The 14,282-nt window shown below is 36.0% G+C and overlaps 1 protein-coding gene across 1 annotated transcript in view; it reads right to left on the bottom strand.

The window, feature by feature from the left end:
- scfd2 (sec1 family domain containing 2) overlaps positions 1-14,282 on the bottom strand; it is a 158,362-nt gene that overhangs the window by 2,308 nt on the left and 141,772 nt on the right. Inside the window, exons 7-8 of the mRNA XM_067383679.1 lie at positions 12,518-12,652; positions 3,554-3,673 (exon numbers count right to left, since the gene is read on the bottom strand). Of these exons, the coding sequence (XP_067239780.1) occupies positions 3,554-3,673; positions 12,518-12,652 (255 nt within the window). The remainder of the gene's footprint in view (positions 1-3,553; positions 3,674-12,517; positions 12,653-14,282) is intronic.

Below are 14,282 nucleotides of genomic sequence, written 5' to 3'. Positions count from 1 at the left end.
TGACTAGAAAGTTCAAAAGAACAACATTTATTTGAAATAGAAATCTTTTGTAACACTATAAATGTCTTTACTGTCACTTTTGATCAATTCAGTACATCCCTGCTGAATAAAAGTATTAATTTCTTAAAAAAAAAAAAAGATCTCAAACTGCATGAAACTGCTAAACCTCTTTAAACAAAACAAAACAAACAAAACAAAACAAGACAAGACAAGACAAGACAAGACAAGGACAAAAAAAAAAAAAAAAAAAAAACTGTATGGAGGAAATTTGTATAAAGTCTAAAGAGCAAACCATTGTTGGTTGTTTTACATATCTGTCTGGTCTCTTCCTGTCTATGTGTGCAGGTTTTTGGTCATAATACAAAAATCTGCAAAGTGGACCAGACTAGACGCAACAGTCAAAAGTCTGGCTCTGCAATATTATTAGCTTGCATGTTATTAACTAGGTCTTGAAGATGAATAGAGCACCGTATAACTGCACCTGCTGACGCATGAGGTAAGTACATGCTTTGTATTCGTTGGTGAAAGATGAAGATGATTTACCTCATCTGAGACCTTCATTTAGAATATCACTTCAAAAGGGTTTTACAGAACGCTCGGTCCTTGTCACTCCCCTTGATATCTTGTTAAGGTAGTCAAGTTTGGTGCACCTTCATTTAGTACATGACACCCTAAATTCCCATCTGTGAGTCTCTGTCACACACTAGCACAGCTGTGGGCCTGGGTCAGGCTATGTGTGGGCTTTCTGTTCCATAAGGGTCCACTCTGTGCTTTCATTATGTTTGATTTATTCATGACATGAAACTTTGATCAACAAAACTCCTTTCATACTGACTCAACCCAGTTACATCTCTATTCATCCATGCACATGAGTGCAGATACACACACTCAAATCAAGTCTGAGCAAATGGTACAGAAAAAGGGAAGCAGAGAGAGAGACAGAGAAAAACAGGAGGAGAAAGAGAGATGTGGGGTCCTTTAAATGCACCCAATGAATACAAGAGTGATGAGGAACAGACAAAGAATACATTAAAAACACAAACATAATGATATAAATCATGATTAGTGCTTTTTCATTTCATATAGTCAACTTTTGTATCATTTCAACAACAGAAAAAACACTGAACGCATGTTAACCAGGTTCATATTTCATATACACTACCGTTAAATGTTGGGGGTCTGAAAGATTTTTTAAAAGGTTTTTGAAACAACTCACTAAGGGATGAGATTTGATACAAAATACAGTAAAACAGTAGGTTACACTTCATTTTAAGGTGTCCTTGTTACAGTGTAATTATACATCTAAGTACTGTGTAATATTATGTATTACATACATGTGCTTACTTTAGGGATAGGGTTAGGATTAGGGTTTGGTTTAGGGTTCCTTGCATGTAATTAATAGTTAATACTATTGTAACATGCATGTGTAACAAGGACACTGTAAAATAAAGTGTTATACCAAACAGTAATATTGTAAAATATTAATACAATTTAAAGGGGACCTATTATGCAAAATTCCCTTTTGTATGATGTTTGGACATAAATGTGTGTTGGCAGTGTGTGTACACAACCACCCTATAGTTAGGGCTGCACTATTAATCGCATGCTATTCTCACGCGCATTTCGTCAGTAAAGCCGGTTCCCTGATTACCGCTAAATCGCCATCACCTGCTTTCAAATGAAGCGGCATTTAATAGACAGAGCCGTAGATCACTGAAAAGCCACGCAATATCGCGTTCATATCGCAGATGAATCGCCTGCGATAATGAACGCGATATTGCGTGGCTTGTCTGTGAACTACGGCTCTGTCTATTAAAAGGCGCTCCGTTTAAAAACAGGTGATGGCGATTTAGCGGTAATCAGGGAACCGGCTTTACTGACGAAATGCGCGTGAGAATAGCATGCGATTAATCGTGCAGCCCTACCTATAGTGATAAAAATCCAACCACTCCTTTTTTTTTAATCCCCATAAATCATAAGCAGTGTCTCAGAATAAGCCGTTTGCAGTTTCCTGGCAGTGTGACGTCACATTAGCCACAGGCCCCGCCCACAAATGTTGACAGACACTGCCGTTTTAACACAGAACCACCATTGCTGCACTAATGAGAATGTCTCCCAGGTGTTTTAGTTGTTCTGTGCCTGGATGGATTAATCCACATAACTCTCTTCATTTACTCCCGAAATCTGAGCCGCTGAAGATGAGGTGGATTAATTTTGTTTTCGAAGAAAATGCTCCCTCAACCCTACCGAAACTCATTTATGTCTGCGCGAATCATTTCACACTCGACTGCTTTCTGAATGAATATCAATACAAAGGGACAATACAAAACAGAGGTTGTGCTAAAAAATTGTTACTTAAGGATATATCAGTAAACTGTTCATGATCCAGCTTACAGCCTCCAGAGTGATACTGGATATGGCAGTAATGAAGGTGAGAGCACTTTATTACAGTTCATCGGAGTTGATTTACGGATATAAAGTTTACCAGTTTATTAAGCACCTCCTGAAAAGGCATAAGGTGTTTATACATTTGTTTACTGTTAGTTGTAATGAGTGTTTCTGTGTACTTCGCTGTGTATGTTGATGATAATGCAAGGGAGAAAGAGAGTTTATGGATAATATTTTAATGCACACTTGCACTGTGTTTTATTAAGCTCAACAATATAAGTTATAGCTAATATTGAACTAAACTAAACCTGTTCTATCTCCATACAGCATATATTCGCAGTTTCTGATATTATAGTGCGTCCTGACTGAATCCTGACACCGGAGAATCAGCTCTTGAAGCTCCGCCCTCTCAGGATGAGCGCAGCAGCTCATTTGCATTTAAAGGGCACACGCTGAAATGCCGTGTTTGTGCTCACCCCCGAAAAGGTGGCAGTTGTAACATGCTATAAAAAAATATCTGAGGTGTATTTATTTTAAAATTTCACATACACACTCCGGGGACATTAGAGACTTAGTTTACATCTTGTAAACAGGGGGCATAATAGGTCCCCTTTAAAATAACTGTTTTCAATTTGAATACATTTTTTAAATGCAATTTATTTCTGTGATGGCAAAGATGAATTTTCAGCAGCCATTATTATGAAATTGTCCTCAGTGTCACATGATCCTTCAGAAATCATTCTAATATGCTGATTTGCTGCTTTTCAGGATTCTTTGATAAATAGGAAGTTCAAAAGAACATCATTTACTTGAAACAGAATTTTTGTAACATTTTAAATATCTTTACTGCAAATTTTGATCGATTTAATTCAAGTACGTGGATATACTTCTATATATTAAGCTATGGATATTCTTTTATATATCAAGCTTAATACGTAAGAGATAGCTTGATATATAGTATATCCATAAATTATATAGATAAAAGAGATAGCAAATACTAGCTTTGAGATAATATTTAATCTCTTTTCGAAGGATTGCATAAGCCATTAAGGCTTAATAAAAGTATTAATTTCTTAAAAGCAAACAAACAAATACCTTACTGACCCCCAATTTTTGAACGGTATTGTAATAGATAAAGAATAATAAAAAAGGCTGTGACCCCCACCTGAGTGCCTGACTTATGGCTAGAGACAACTTCACGAATGAGGCGGAGCTCCGATGGCGTGACCCCGCCCACCAGGAAGAGAAACAAGAGAGGATGATCACTCGGGTGGGGTCGGTTGACCTGCAGGGAAAGAGAAACATCAGAAGGAAATTAACATAGAACATAAGCAGGAACTAAACAAAAACCCTAGTTTCACTTTGCTTTGTGTTTTCAGCTGCAGTTTTAACTTTAGTAAATTAAAGTAGTAAGTAGTAATTTAGTAAGTAAGTAAGTAAGTAGTAAACTGAAGTAATACACACAAGGATGCTTGGCATAAAATATTTCAGACCAAGCAAGGGTCTTAAAGGCTTTGGGTCAAGCTTTAAATGTGGAGCATAAAAAAGATATTAAAGATCTTTGAAATTCAGGATATTGATTTGCATTCAACAAATCAGCTAATTTAATTGTACTTACACTATCTTTTATTTACTATATCACTCTAAAAAATGTTTGGTTAAAAACAACCCAAGTTGGGTTGAAAATGGACAAACCCAGCAATTGGGTTGTTTTAACCCAGTGGTTGGGTTAAATGTTTGCCCAACCAGCTGGGTAGTTTTATTTAACCCAACTACTGATTAAAAATGACTATATGGCTGGCTTAAAATGAATCCAAAATAGGTGAGAAATTAAAAATCAGACACATAATTCCTAGAGGCAACAATAATAATCAAAAGGTGTACATTTATTAATAAGCAATTTAATAAATGTTTATTGTTTATTATTCATTATCTTATTAATAAATGCTCATTTATTCAACATATTAATGTTAATTTCAAGCATATTTTGGGTTCATTTTAAGCAAGCAATACAGTCATTTTTATACAACAGTTGAGTTAAATAAAACTACCCAGCACGTTGGGCAAACATTTAACCCAACCACTGGGTTAAAACAACCCAACTTGGGTTGTTTTTAACCCAGCATTTTTTTAGAGTGATGTAATGGCTTTTGAGCACAATAGCTCCATGATCAATACCTCTTGCTCTGACTCCTCTCTAACTTTTTAACCAATTTAAAGTCCATCTGAGGTCGACTAGTCTTTTTTTCAAATGTATGTTTTTTTTTTTTTTTATATTTTTGGAGGTTGTGCTTCAAAGTGGATGGAATTGCTGCTACAGCCATCAAAACACTGGTTTCGTAACAAATTCTCTGCCTTCAACAATACAATTCAAGACAATTACTGTCAGACGGCCAGGAAACAGCCTACTGCCAGCAATGTACTAGTTATATTTGGTGTGAATAAAACAAAAATAAAATGACTTTTAATACATATATATATTTATTTATTTATAAAATATATTTAGCCTATTTATTTGTTGAACATCTGTCAGTAACCATCAGTTATGTTTTATTTTTACATATTGGTCTATGTTGCCTTGTCTCACAATGCTTTGTTTCCCAGCATTTCTCCTATGCGTTTTAAAATGGCAGTCAAAAATAAATCAGACCTTGTGTTCTCATCCATTCTAATGCTTGCTTTCCATCTGTTTTTTAACACAATAATGTGTCTCATGTGTACAACCTCCAAGAAACATATGATGACACAAATCTATCGTAATTACATGGGGCTTCCCTAAGTCAGATCATTAAATTACGCAATTTTGCACATCCCTTGTATTATACAATTCAGAGCTCGGCTGCAGGCCTGGGTCAAGACTAAACACTTTCACAGTCACAGCAGGAGCATGTCATTCAGAACACACAGCACCTGGACACACTTTCATACGGACACAAGCACGCTGTCGCGCACATGCAGATGCGAGTGAGTTTGGCTCAGGCACATGGGGAGCTGCTCTTTGTGCCTGGTCCAGTGGACAGAGAGCTTGCCTTTGATTGGCTGAAAGAAAAAGTGAGTGGTGAATAAAAATCAGGCAATAAGGGATGCACACCCAGGAGGGCGGTTTTCAGGAGTGGGGCTGTACTGCCACGTGCAACTCAGGACCCTAAACCTGCATGGACAAACATGTGTAATATAGACAGAGAGAGGGATGAATAGATAAAAAGAAATGTATTTAGTGTTAAATGATAAATGTGTGCAGAGAAAAAATAAAGAGAGAGACCTTGTTAATTCTTGGAGGATTCTTCAGCCTTTTCTTCATTTCATTTAACATATACTTGTCATGAATTCACACACTCCACATTCAACACATGTGGGTGTATATCAGTGTTATCAGGTAATACGTTCTATACTTGCAAAGTGAATAACAACAGCATGAAAACACAAGGACGGCCTCACACATGTATCCCAGAGGGGGCAATCACACAGCATGTCCATGGTATCAGTATAAACGTGCTCGTACACATTTAAGAGAGAACAGAGAGAGGGCAAGAGGACGACTTTCAGGCAGAAACATCCTCTGATTAACATATTAATGAAGTCACATACCCCCTAAACACATTCAGAAAAATTAAATAATGCAAACAGTGACATGGAGGGTTCACAGACTTCCAAACGTGTGGATGGACAGAAAGTTGCTTACAAATTAAGTAAATTTTATGTTTACACATTGTTTTTTTTTTCCTAAATGCTTTATAGTCACATTCAGCAGCTAAGAGCTTGTTAGTTTACATTTCGTGATGATAAACAATCAAGCAGCTGAGATTTTCTATATAATTGCTTTACAGTTGGTATACTGTATGCAGGGCTTGACATTAACTTTTTTTGCTCACCAGCCACTGTGGCTAGTGGCTTTCAAAAGTCACTAGCCACTCAGCATTTTCACTGGCCACAATTTTGACATCAATACCATGGGGGAAATAAGCCATATAGACCATTTTAATATTATCTCATAATTTGGCAGCAGGTATATTAGGCTGCTGTCACTTTAAGGCCTGACACACAGATCCATTATACTGTTAAACATGCATTTTTTTCCTCATTCACTTAAAACATAACTGACTGTGTTTATGTGAATACCCACCAAGATTGGGCATTATTTTGTGTGTATTTGAACGTTTAAGCACAATAAGAAGTGAAAAATAACTCGATTTAGTACTGAGATTTTCAATTCAAGCCCTGTAACACCAACAATATTCATCCGGTATAAAGACTACGATTGAAAAAAATATATATATATTATTATATATTATATAATTATACACTGCCCGGATAAAAAAAGAAAAAAAGAAAAAAAAAGTCACTGTTTGGATTTAAATAGATCATAGATATAGTCTATGACTGGATCATTATTGCTGTTATTATTATGTTTCTAGCATGTTATATGTTTAGCAACAGTTCTTCTCCCACTAATTGATGGAGTGTGTAGCTTTTTATTTCTTAAAAAAACATGTAGGAACCATGATCATACACCAGGATGACAATGTCAAGATCAGTGCAGCTCTTAATGGAAATAAATGTTGTGATGTTATTTCCATCAAAAGGTTCATCGGTTTTTGGTCAAGATCTTGAATTGACAATGCAAGAGTTGAGCACTCTGTTAAGTCTACTTCAGCACATCTCAAAGACTTTCAATGAATTTTTTGCACCTCTGTACTCAGAGGCGCCAATTCATCCGTGAAAATGATTCTTCATGCTCCCTCTCAAACATTATTTTAAAATTTGAGCCTGATGAATCTTGGCTTTGTCATATGGCCATGAAGTGTCTTCCTACATGGTTGTTTAAGAAATAAAAAGCTACACACTCCATTATTTAGGGTTAAAAGAACTGTTGCCAAACATAAAACATGCTTGAAACATAATAATCACTGCAATAATGATCTAGACAGACTTAAAGGGGGGTATAATGCTATTTCATGTATTCCGACTTATTTACACTGTTAAAGAGTTGGATTCTCATGCTAAACATGGCCAAAGTTTCAAAAAATGAGTTGGACGTATGACGGAGTATTTATGTTCCAAAAATTCTCTTCCAAATCGTCACAGCTTTCGGATTTACAGATCGTTTGAAATTGAGAGATGGAACGGTCACAGTGATAATGATCCCGGTCGAAACAGCAGGTGGTGAGTAAAACTGCTTCAAATGTCTGTTTTGTTGGCAATAGGTGCCTAAGTGCATATAATGTAAACAACACAAACATAGTGAATTAATAAATTAATCATTCATCATTCATACGCTATATTCATTATCGTGATTCAAAAGTTATCCATGGATACTGCGATGGTGTATTGTGTGTTTAAATACAGTTGTTTAGCTGACCATTGACAGCTTGTAGTAGACGATCTCTACACAAAAGCTGCGTGTACACGTGACTCGTCACTCTATCTCCGCTCACAATGACACGCCTCCAGGTACTCGGCTGTTTTCGGAAATACTTGGTACAGCATATGTATCTTTTATAAAAATGATTAAACTAAAGTCTTTTTGGAGATATGAAGGATGCACTACTACTCTATAGGTACTCAAGATTAACATGAGATTGGCAGAAATTGTGTGTGATACCCCCCCTTTAAGCATATGCCTATTTAATTCCAAACACTGACCTTTTCTTTGGCTGGGCAGTGTATATATACTGTATATATACTGTGTGTGTGTGTGTGTATATATTATATATATATAAATATATATATATATATATATATATATATATATATATATATATATATATATATATATATATATATATATATATACACACACACACACACACATTTGTTTTTGTGAATTGTGGGGACTTTCCATAGGCCGCAATGCATTTTATACTGTATAAACCATACTTTCTATCCCCCTACCCCTAACCCTAAACGTAACCATCACAGGAAACTGTGCACACCTTTATTTTCTCACAAAAACATCATTTAGTATTTTTATTAATTAATTTACATTGTGGGGAGTTACGGTGGCTGGTCCCCACGATGTAGGTGAACTCAGGTTTATATTACATTGTGGGGACATTTGGTCCCCACAATGTAATATAAACAAACTCACACATACACACATACACATACACATACACACACACACACACACACACACACACACACACACACATGTTTGTTTTTGTGAATTGTGGGGACTTTCCATAGACTTCAATGCATTTTACACTGAACAAACTGTACATTCTATCCCCCTACCCTGCCCCTACCCCTAAACCTAACCCTCACAGGAAACTGTGCAAACTTTTACTTTTTCACAAAAACTCATTCTATATGATTTATAAACCCATTTACATTGTGGGGACCGCTGGCTGGTCCCCACGATGTAGGTGAACTCAGGTTTATATTACATCATGGGGACATTTGGTCCCCACAATGTAATATAAACAAAAGCACACACACACACACACACACACACACACACACACACACACACACACACACACACACACACACACACACACACACACACACACACACACAGCGTTATACATAGAACTGTGAGATAGTATGTCTATTTTTGAAGGTTGCACCCTCTGCATAAGTCATTAAGGCTGCATCATTTCAGAAACCATTACATTCCAAAGTAGGAAAGACATTACTGTAATTTACATTTTACAAGGAATAAGAGTCAATTGTATGATAGTTACTTTTCTGAAATGAGACTTCCTTGATGACATGTAGCCAACAAATGTGACCTAAGGAGGGCACATCCTTCGAAATGTGCGAAAATTTTGTGAAAAATCTGCGCATGTTATTTTTTTACCTGGTGCTCAATATCCACTTGATCCACAATATTCAATTCAATGTATTCAATTCAATAGCACTTTTTATGTATTTCCTATGTCATTTCATGATCATTTAACCCTCCGACCGCATCTCTCCCTTTATATCAGTTGTTCAAAACTAATACATTTTTTAACCACATCTCAACTTATATTGCTGGAAGAAAGAATGAAAAGTCATGTTATAATCAATACAGCTCTCCACAGCATCATGGGCTTATGGTATAGACATCAGAGTTCTCTGTGCACCACCACAGACACATCGCTCTAGACAAAGCTTTAAATATAAGCACATATTCAGTGCACACACTCACAGAAGAATCACACATAATTATCTGTGTAATGTGCCAGTGAGCAGTTTAGTATGGATGCTTTAAGCACACTGACATTATAACTGATTAACTATAGAGGAGCTTTAACAAGAGCCTCCTGGTTGACTGGGCTGAGCATAACTCAAAAGCAGAAGTTTATGATCACAGCACTGCTATGTACCCAAACTATGCTATGTAAAACTCTGTTAACTGATGTTTATTCACTTCTTCTAAGCATCCATTCAGTCTATTGTCTTGTGCTGCAATCTGCCCCATTCATGTTCTGTCTCTCCCCTGTACACATTCACACCTCTTTGGCTGGGGTATGCTGTAATTTTCATTCTTTTGTCTTTACTGACACCTTTCTATTCACACCATTTTAATCCCTCATTTATTGATCAAACTTCTCACTTCACCAATAACGCCCCCCACCTTTAAAAAACAAACATTCAAATTATCGTACATTGATTTAAGAAAAAAAATAAAATCATAAGATAATCATTCCAGGCAACAGATGCATAATTTAAGAACAGCATCAAAACACTACAATTTATGAGATTAATACACTTCGGCTTCAAACTCACTATGTAACTTCAGCTGAGTGTTTGTAATAACTTTAATCTGTGATCTGATGTGGCTTCTTAACATAGAATATAATTTTATAGTATAGTATTCTATACTGTAATAAAGACTACATCAATTAGCACTGCATTCTAAATCTACTTTATTCTTCTGAAAATACATGCGATGGCTAGAAGAACAGATAAACCCTATAATGTATTTTATTACACGGTTCACTGGAATGATTCTGATTGGTCAGTCACGACATTCCAAAGTGTGTTATAGCGTGCAACAGTCGGGTTCCATAAGTAAAAACTCTTAATTTTCTACAAAAGGAAATTTATTTTGAACGATAACTTTAAAAACAGATAGACTGTGAGCTACGAGGTTGTTATTCCATGGTATTTGCTTCTGCTGAAGCAGTCAACCCACATTATTTCAGCTTATTTTTAAAATAATTGTGTTTATCAGGGGAATTCCTGGCAAAAAAACAACATTATCCATGATGCTGTACAGAATATTACACCAATCAGAGTCGAAAAAAGCAAACAGATCTTAAGCTCCACCCACTCCAATGAAGCACTCTCTATGCTTTCAAAATGTTTAAATGTTTGTACAGTCAAACCAAAATTTATTCAGACACCTTCAACGTTTCATTAATTATTACAGTTTATTCATTATAGTTTAAAAATGGTAATAAAACATGACAAGATCTCAGAGTTAAACTGTGTCAGAAAAAAAAAAAAAATCTTAATTATGTCAGATAACTCTTAAGCAAAACATGGTCAGGTCAAAGTGCCTGAATAATGCATGCATATTTAAAAAAAAAAAAAAAAACGCATATTGTTTATATGTAATGTAATATATTGTTTATTTGTAAGCAATAAGGTACGAGAGGCTGTGCTGTATCGTGAAAAAGTCACGGCCGAAGGGTGTTAAGGGTTGTTAAGCACGACATGAAGCGGAGTCTTCCTTCCACCGTAAAAAATAGTCCCTGACCGTGAACAGCAAATGAAGTTACATTATTACGCCATTAGATGGCGGCAAAGACTGTCTTTATGAGTGTGTCAGTCAGTAGCAAAGACTTTTATATTGAAAAGACAATAGACGTAAACAAGACGTAACTGACAAATGCTTTGACTAGCGCTGTCAGTCACGGGAAAACCCTTTAGCTGTTAAAAGGACAAGATGATACATCAGACATTTTTATTATGAACATAGGACTGACCTGAAGCAAAATGCTAAATCTGAATGCAGGTAATAAACCTGCTCAATCGAATTTTCTCTCACAACTCTCTTCTACATAATACAGTAAGCTTCAATTAACAAAATCAATTGAGAACAAACAGTTTACATTGCAAAGAGTGGTTGCTAAGGGTGTTGTGTAGTGATACATTACACAGAACCATTGGGTGAAGCAGTCATAGCCGTGTTTTATCGTGAATAATACACAGCTATTGACCAATCAGAATCAAGGAGAGGAACTAACCATTTTATAAATATATATATAATCAACATTAGTAAATTAATAGTTTTATATTTCGCCACCATTTTAATTTGATTATGCTGTTTGCAATGCTTCATGGGATTGTAGTTCTCAGTACACAGTCTTGTACCATTGACTTTGTGTCTGATTTTCAAAAACGTTTTTGCTTCAAATTAAACTTTGTAGTGTTGTCATGCACCTTGTCGTGGATTTCATTCAAATTGCGAATAGATTATATACAGAAAGCAAGCAAAGAGTGCTCCCTTAATAACTGAAGCTTTCAATAATTGCAGTTGAAGCGGGCAAACTCTTTGCTCAATGCTGCAAATCGCATTGTAATTAGAAACCTTTCACGTTCTTTAGACTACAGAGCATAAACACAGATAAGCATGGGGCCATTTGAAAGCAGTTGCCTATCAGTGGGTACCGAATTGAAATAGTCTTGGCAATTTGACCCACAGTCCGCCCATGCCTGTTGATTCCCGACCCGCACCCGCACCCGCACCTATTCCACCCGTTACATCAAATATATATATATTAGCAGTTTACTCGTTGGGTAAAATTAAATATTTGTGGCAAGCAGAGTGGGCTGAGAGCTGTGGAAACAATGGAGCAAGACTGGTGGTCCGAGTGTTAATGAAGTAAAAGAGTATTAAACTAAACATAAAATAATCCATAAGATTTTCTCCAAACGAGCACACTTTTGGACTAAAAGCCCCAGGATGTTGTTTAGTAAAAGGCCCTGATGAGAAATGTATAGGAGCTTTTTCCTCAGTGGATGCATAAGTTGTTCAAAAATGAACAAATTATTAGCACTATAAGATACAACAAAACAAGGTCAAAAATTAAATCTCAAGACTCTGAACTTTCTCTACTCATGTATAGTTTTTCATGATTAAATAAAGACTTTTAATAGCTTGAAAGGAGCAGTATGTTTGAGTGCAAGTTACCTTCATGAACATGCTAAAGCCGGTCTTGAGAAGGTCAGTGAGTCCCCCCGACATGTGCTCTACATCAGGGCATTCACGTCTGTCTGGGTGGAAGATCTCCTCTAGCACCTGCTTAAGCAATGGCCGGTATGTTGCCTACATAAAAACAAACAAACAAATAATCAAACAATCAAAACATAGCTTAAATTCAAAAATTTGAGGAATTATGTAAAAAAATACTGGGAAGAAAATCCTGTTCTCCCACTAAAAAACACTTCTCAGGTACCCCGCAGCATAAGTTGTTTTTAAATGGGCCTATTAGTATGCAAAAGCACAATCTTTCGTTTCGAAGAAAAGGCCTGATTGAAGAGAACCCCATGAGGTACATATTTACAACTGTAAGTAATATAATATATGAGAGAATAACAATGAGACAAAAAGTGCAACTGAGCATGTAAGCATAATTTACACTGTGCAAAGAAGAAAACTAATTTTAAACAGACCTGCTAAAACACTGCTCTTTATATAAATATATAAAACAAAAAAAGGGAGATGACCCAGTACTGAACCTTGAGGTACACCATAGTTGTAAAAGATTAAGCTGACCAGTTGTTGTTCTGTTCTATGACAGATGGCACTGTGGGTTATATTAGAACAATGGCTTACAGTTTATGGAGCCATCAACTCAGCATGTGTGTGCTGAATGTACACAATTAACTTTTTTTTGGACATAACTGCAACAGCGAACAGCAAAATCCATGCTGTCTTGTTATTTTTCTTTGTTTTGTGAAACCCATAATCATTCACAAGCAATTTACTTTGCAACAAAAAGAACATAGCAAGATGATAGAAAGAAACAAGTTCAATAGTGTGGGCTGCCGTACTGGAAAATAGAAAAAATTATATTTCCTATTATCATCTACATTTTTTCCCATCATGGTGTTCCTGTAATGTTCTGTTTCCTGTGTGGAGAGTGAGTGTAGGAGCTGACAAAAGCAGGTTTAAAAGTGAGGGTTGTTTAGGACAGTTATTATCTGCTGCATATACAGCATCAGCGGGGGCCAGTAAAACTGAAGACACAGTAATGTGAAGATTCATGGATTCCCTGAATATGAACGTACAGCCTCGGGTCACTCTAATCAACCCCTACTGTTTAACTTACACTGACGCTGAACTGAAATAGTGAGTTTGCTGGGTTCAACAAGGATCCTGATCTAACAGCCTAAGTTATTTACACTGTCTGGGTGTTTGTTTGTGAAAGTGTTACAAAAAGGAGGTGCATACATGTTAAACAGATGTGTCTTTGTATTTTGGTGTGTCTAAAAGGAAGCAGAAAACGAAGCAGCTCTCAATGTGTTTTCCTAGGGCAGTCAACTGATTCAAAGTTTTAATATACAATACATGATATGCTGATTAACTAACTGAATTAATCATAATTATGTGCATATATTAACATATGCTAGGAAAAGGCAATTGAAAATAATTCATATAAATCACTGTGGCAGAGAATTAAAGCATTGAATAGACATCACAAAAACTGGCTTTAGAAGTCAAAAAATTGCTTATTTCATTGCTTATGTCAGTAAATATAAGCGTGGTCATTTTGTGTTTTGAGTTTGGCAATAGTTTTATATTTATAATATGTTTGGTCTAAAAAAATATTTGCCCTGTCCCTCAGTGTCAGTGATTTTGGAAAACACATTACCTTAATACATACCCATTTTTTGGCACTGGAGAGTTTATGAATGCCATGAAATGCTCTAGCATTCCAGAAGGTTGACATGAC

This window comes from Chanodichthys erythropterus, chromosome 4 (genome assembly GCF_024489055.1).
Source record: "Chanodichthys erythropterus isolate Z2021 chromosome 4, ASM2448905v1, whole genome shotgun sequence".
Lineage (NCBI taxonomy): Eukaryota > Metazoa > Chordata > Actinopteri > Cypriniformes > Xenocyprididae > Chanodichthys > Chanodichthys erythropterus.
Note: the sequence above shows the minus strand (reverse complement) of the source record. Positions and strands in the feature narration are given on the sequence as shown.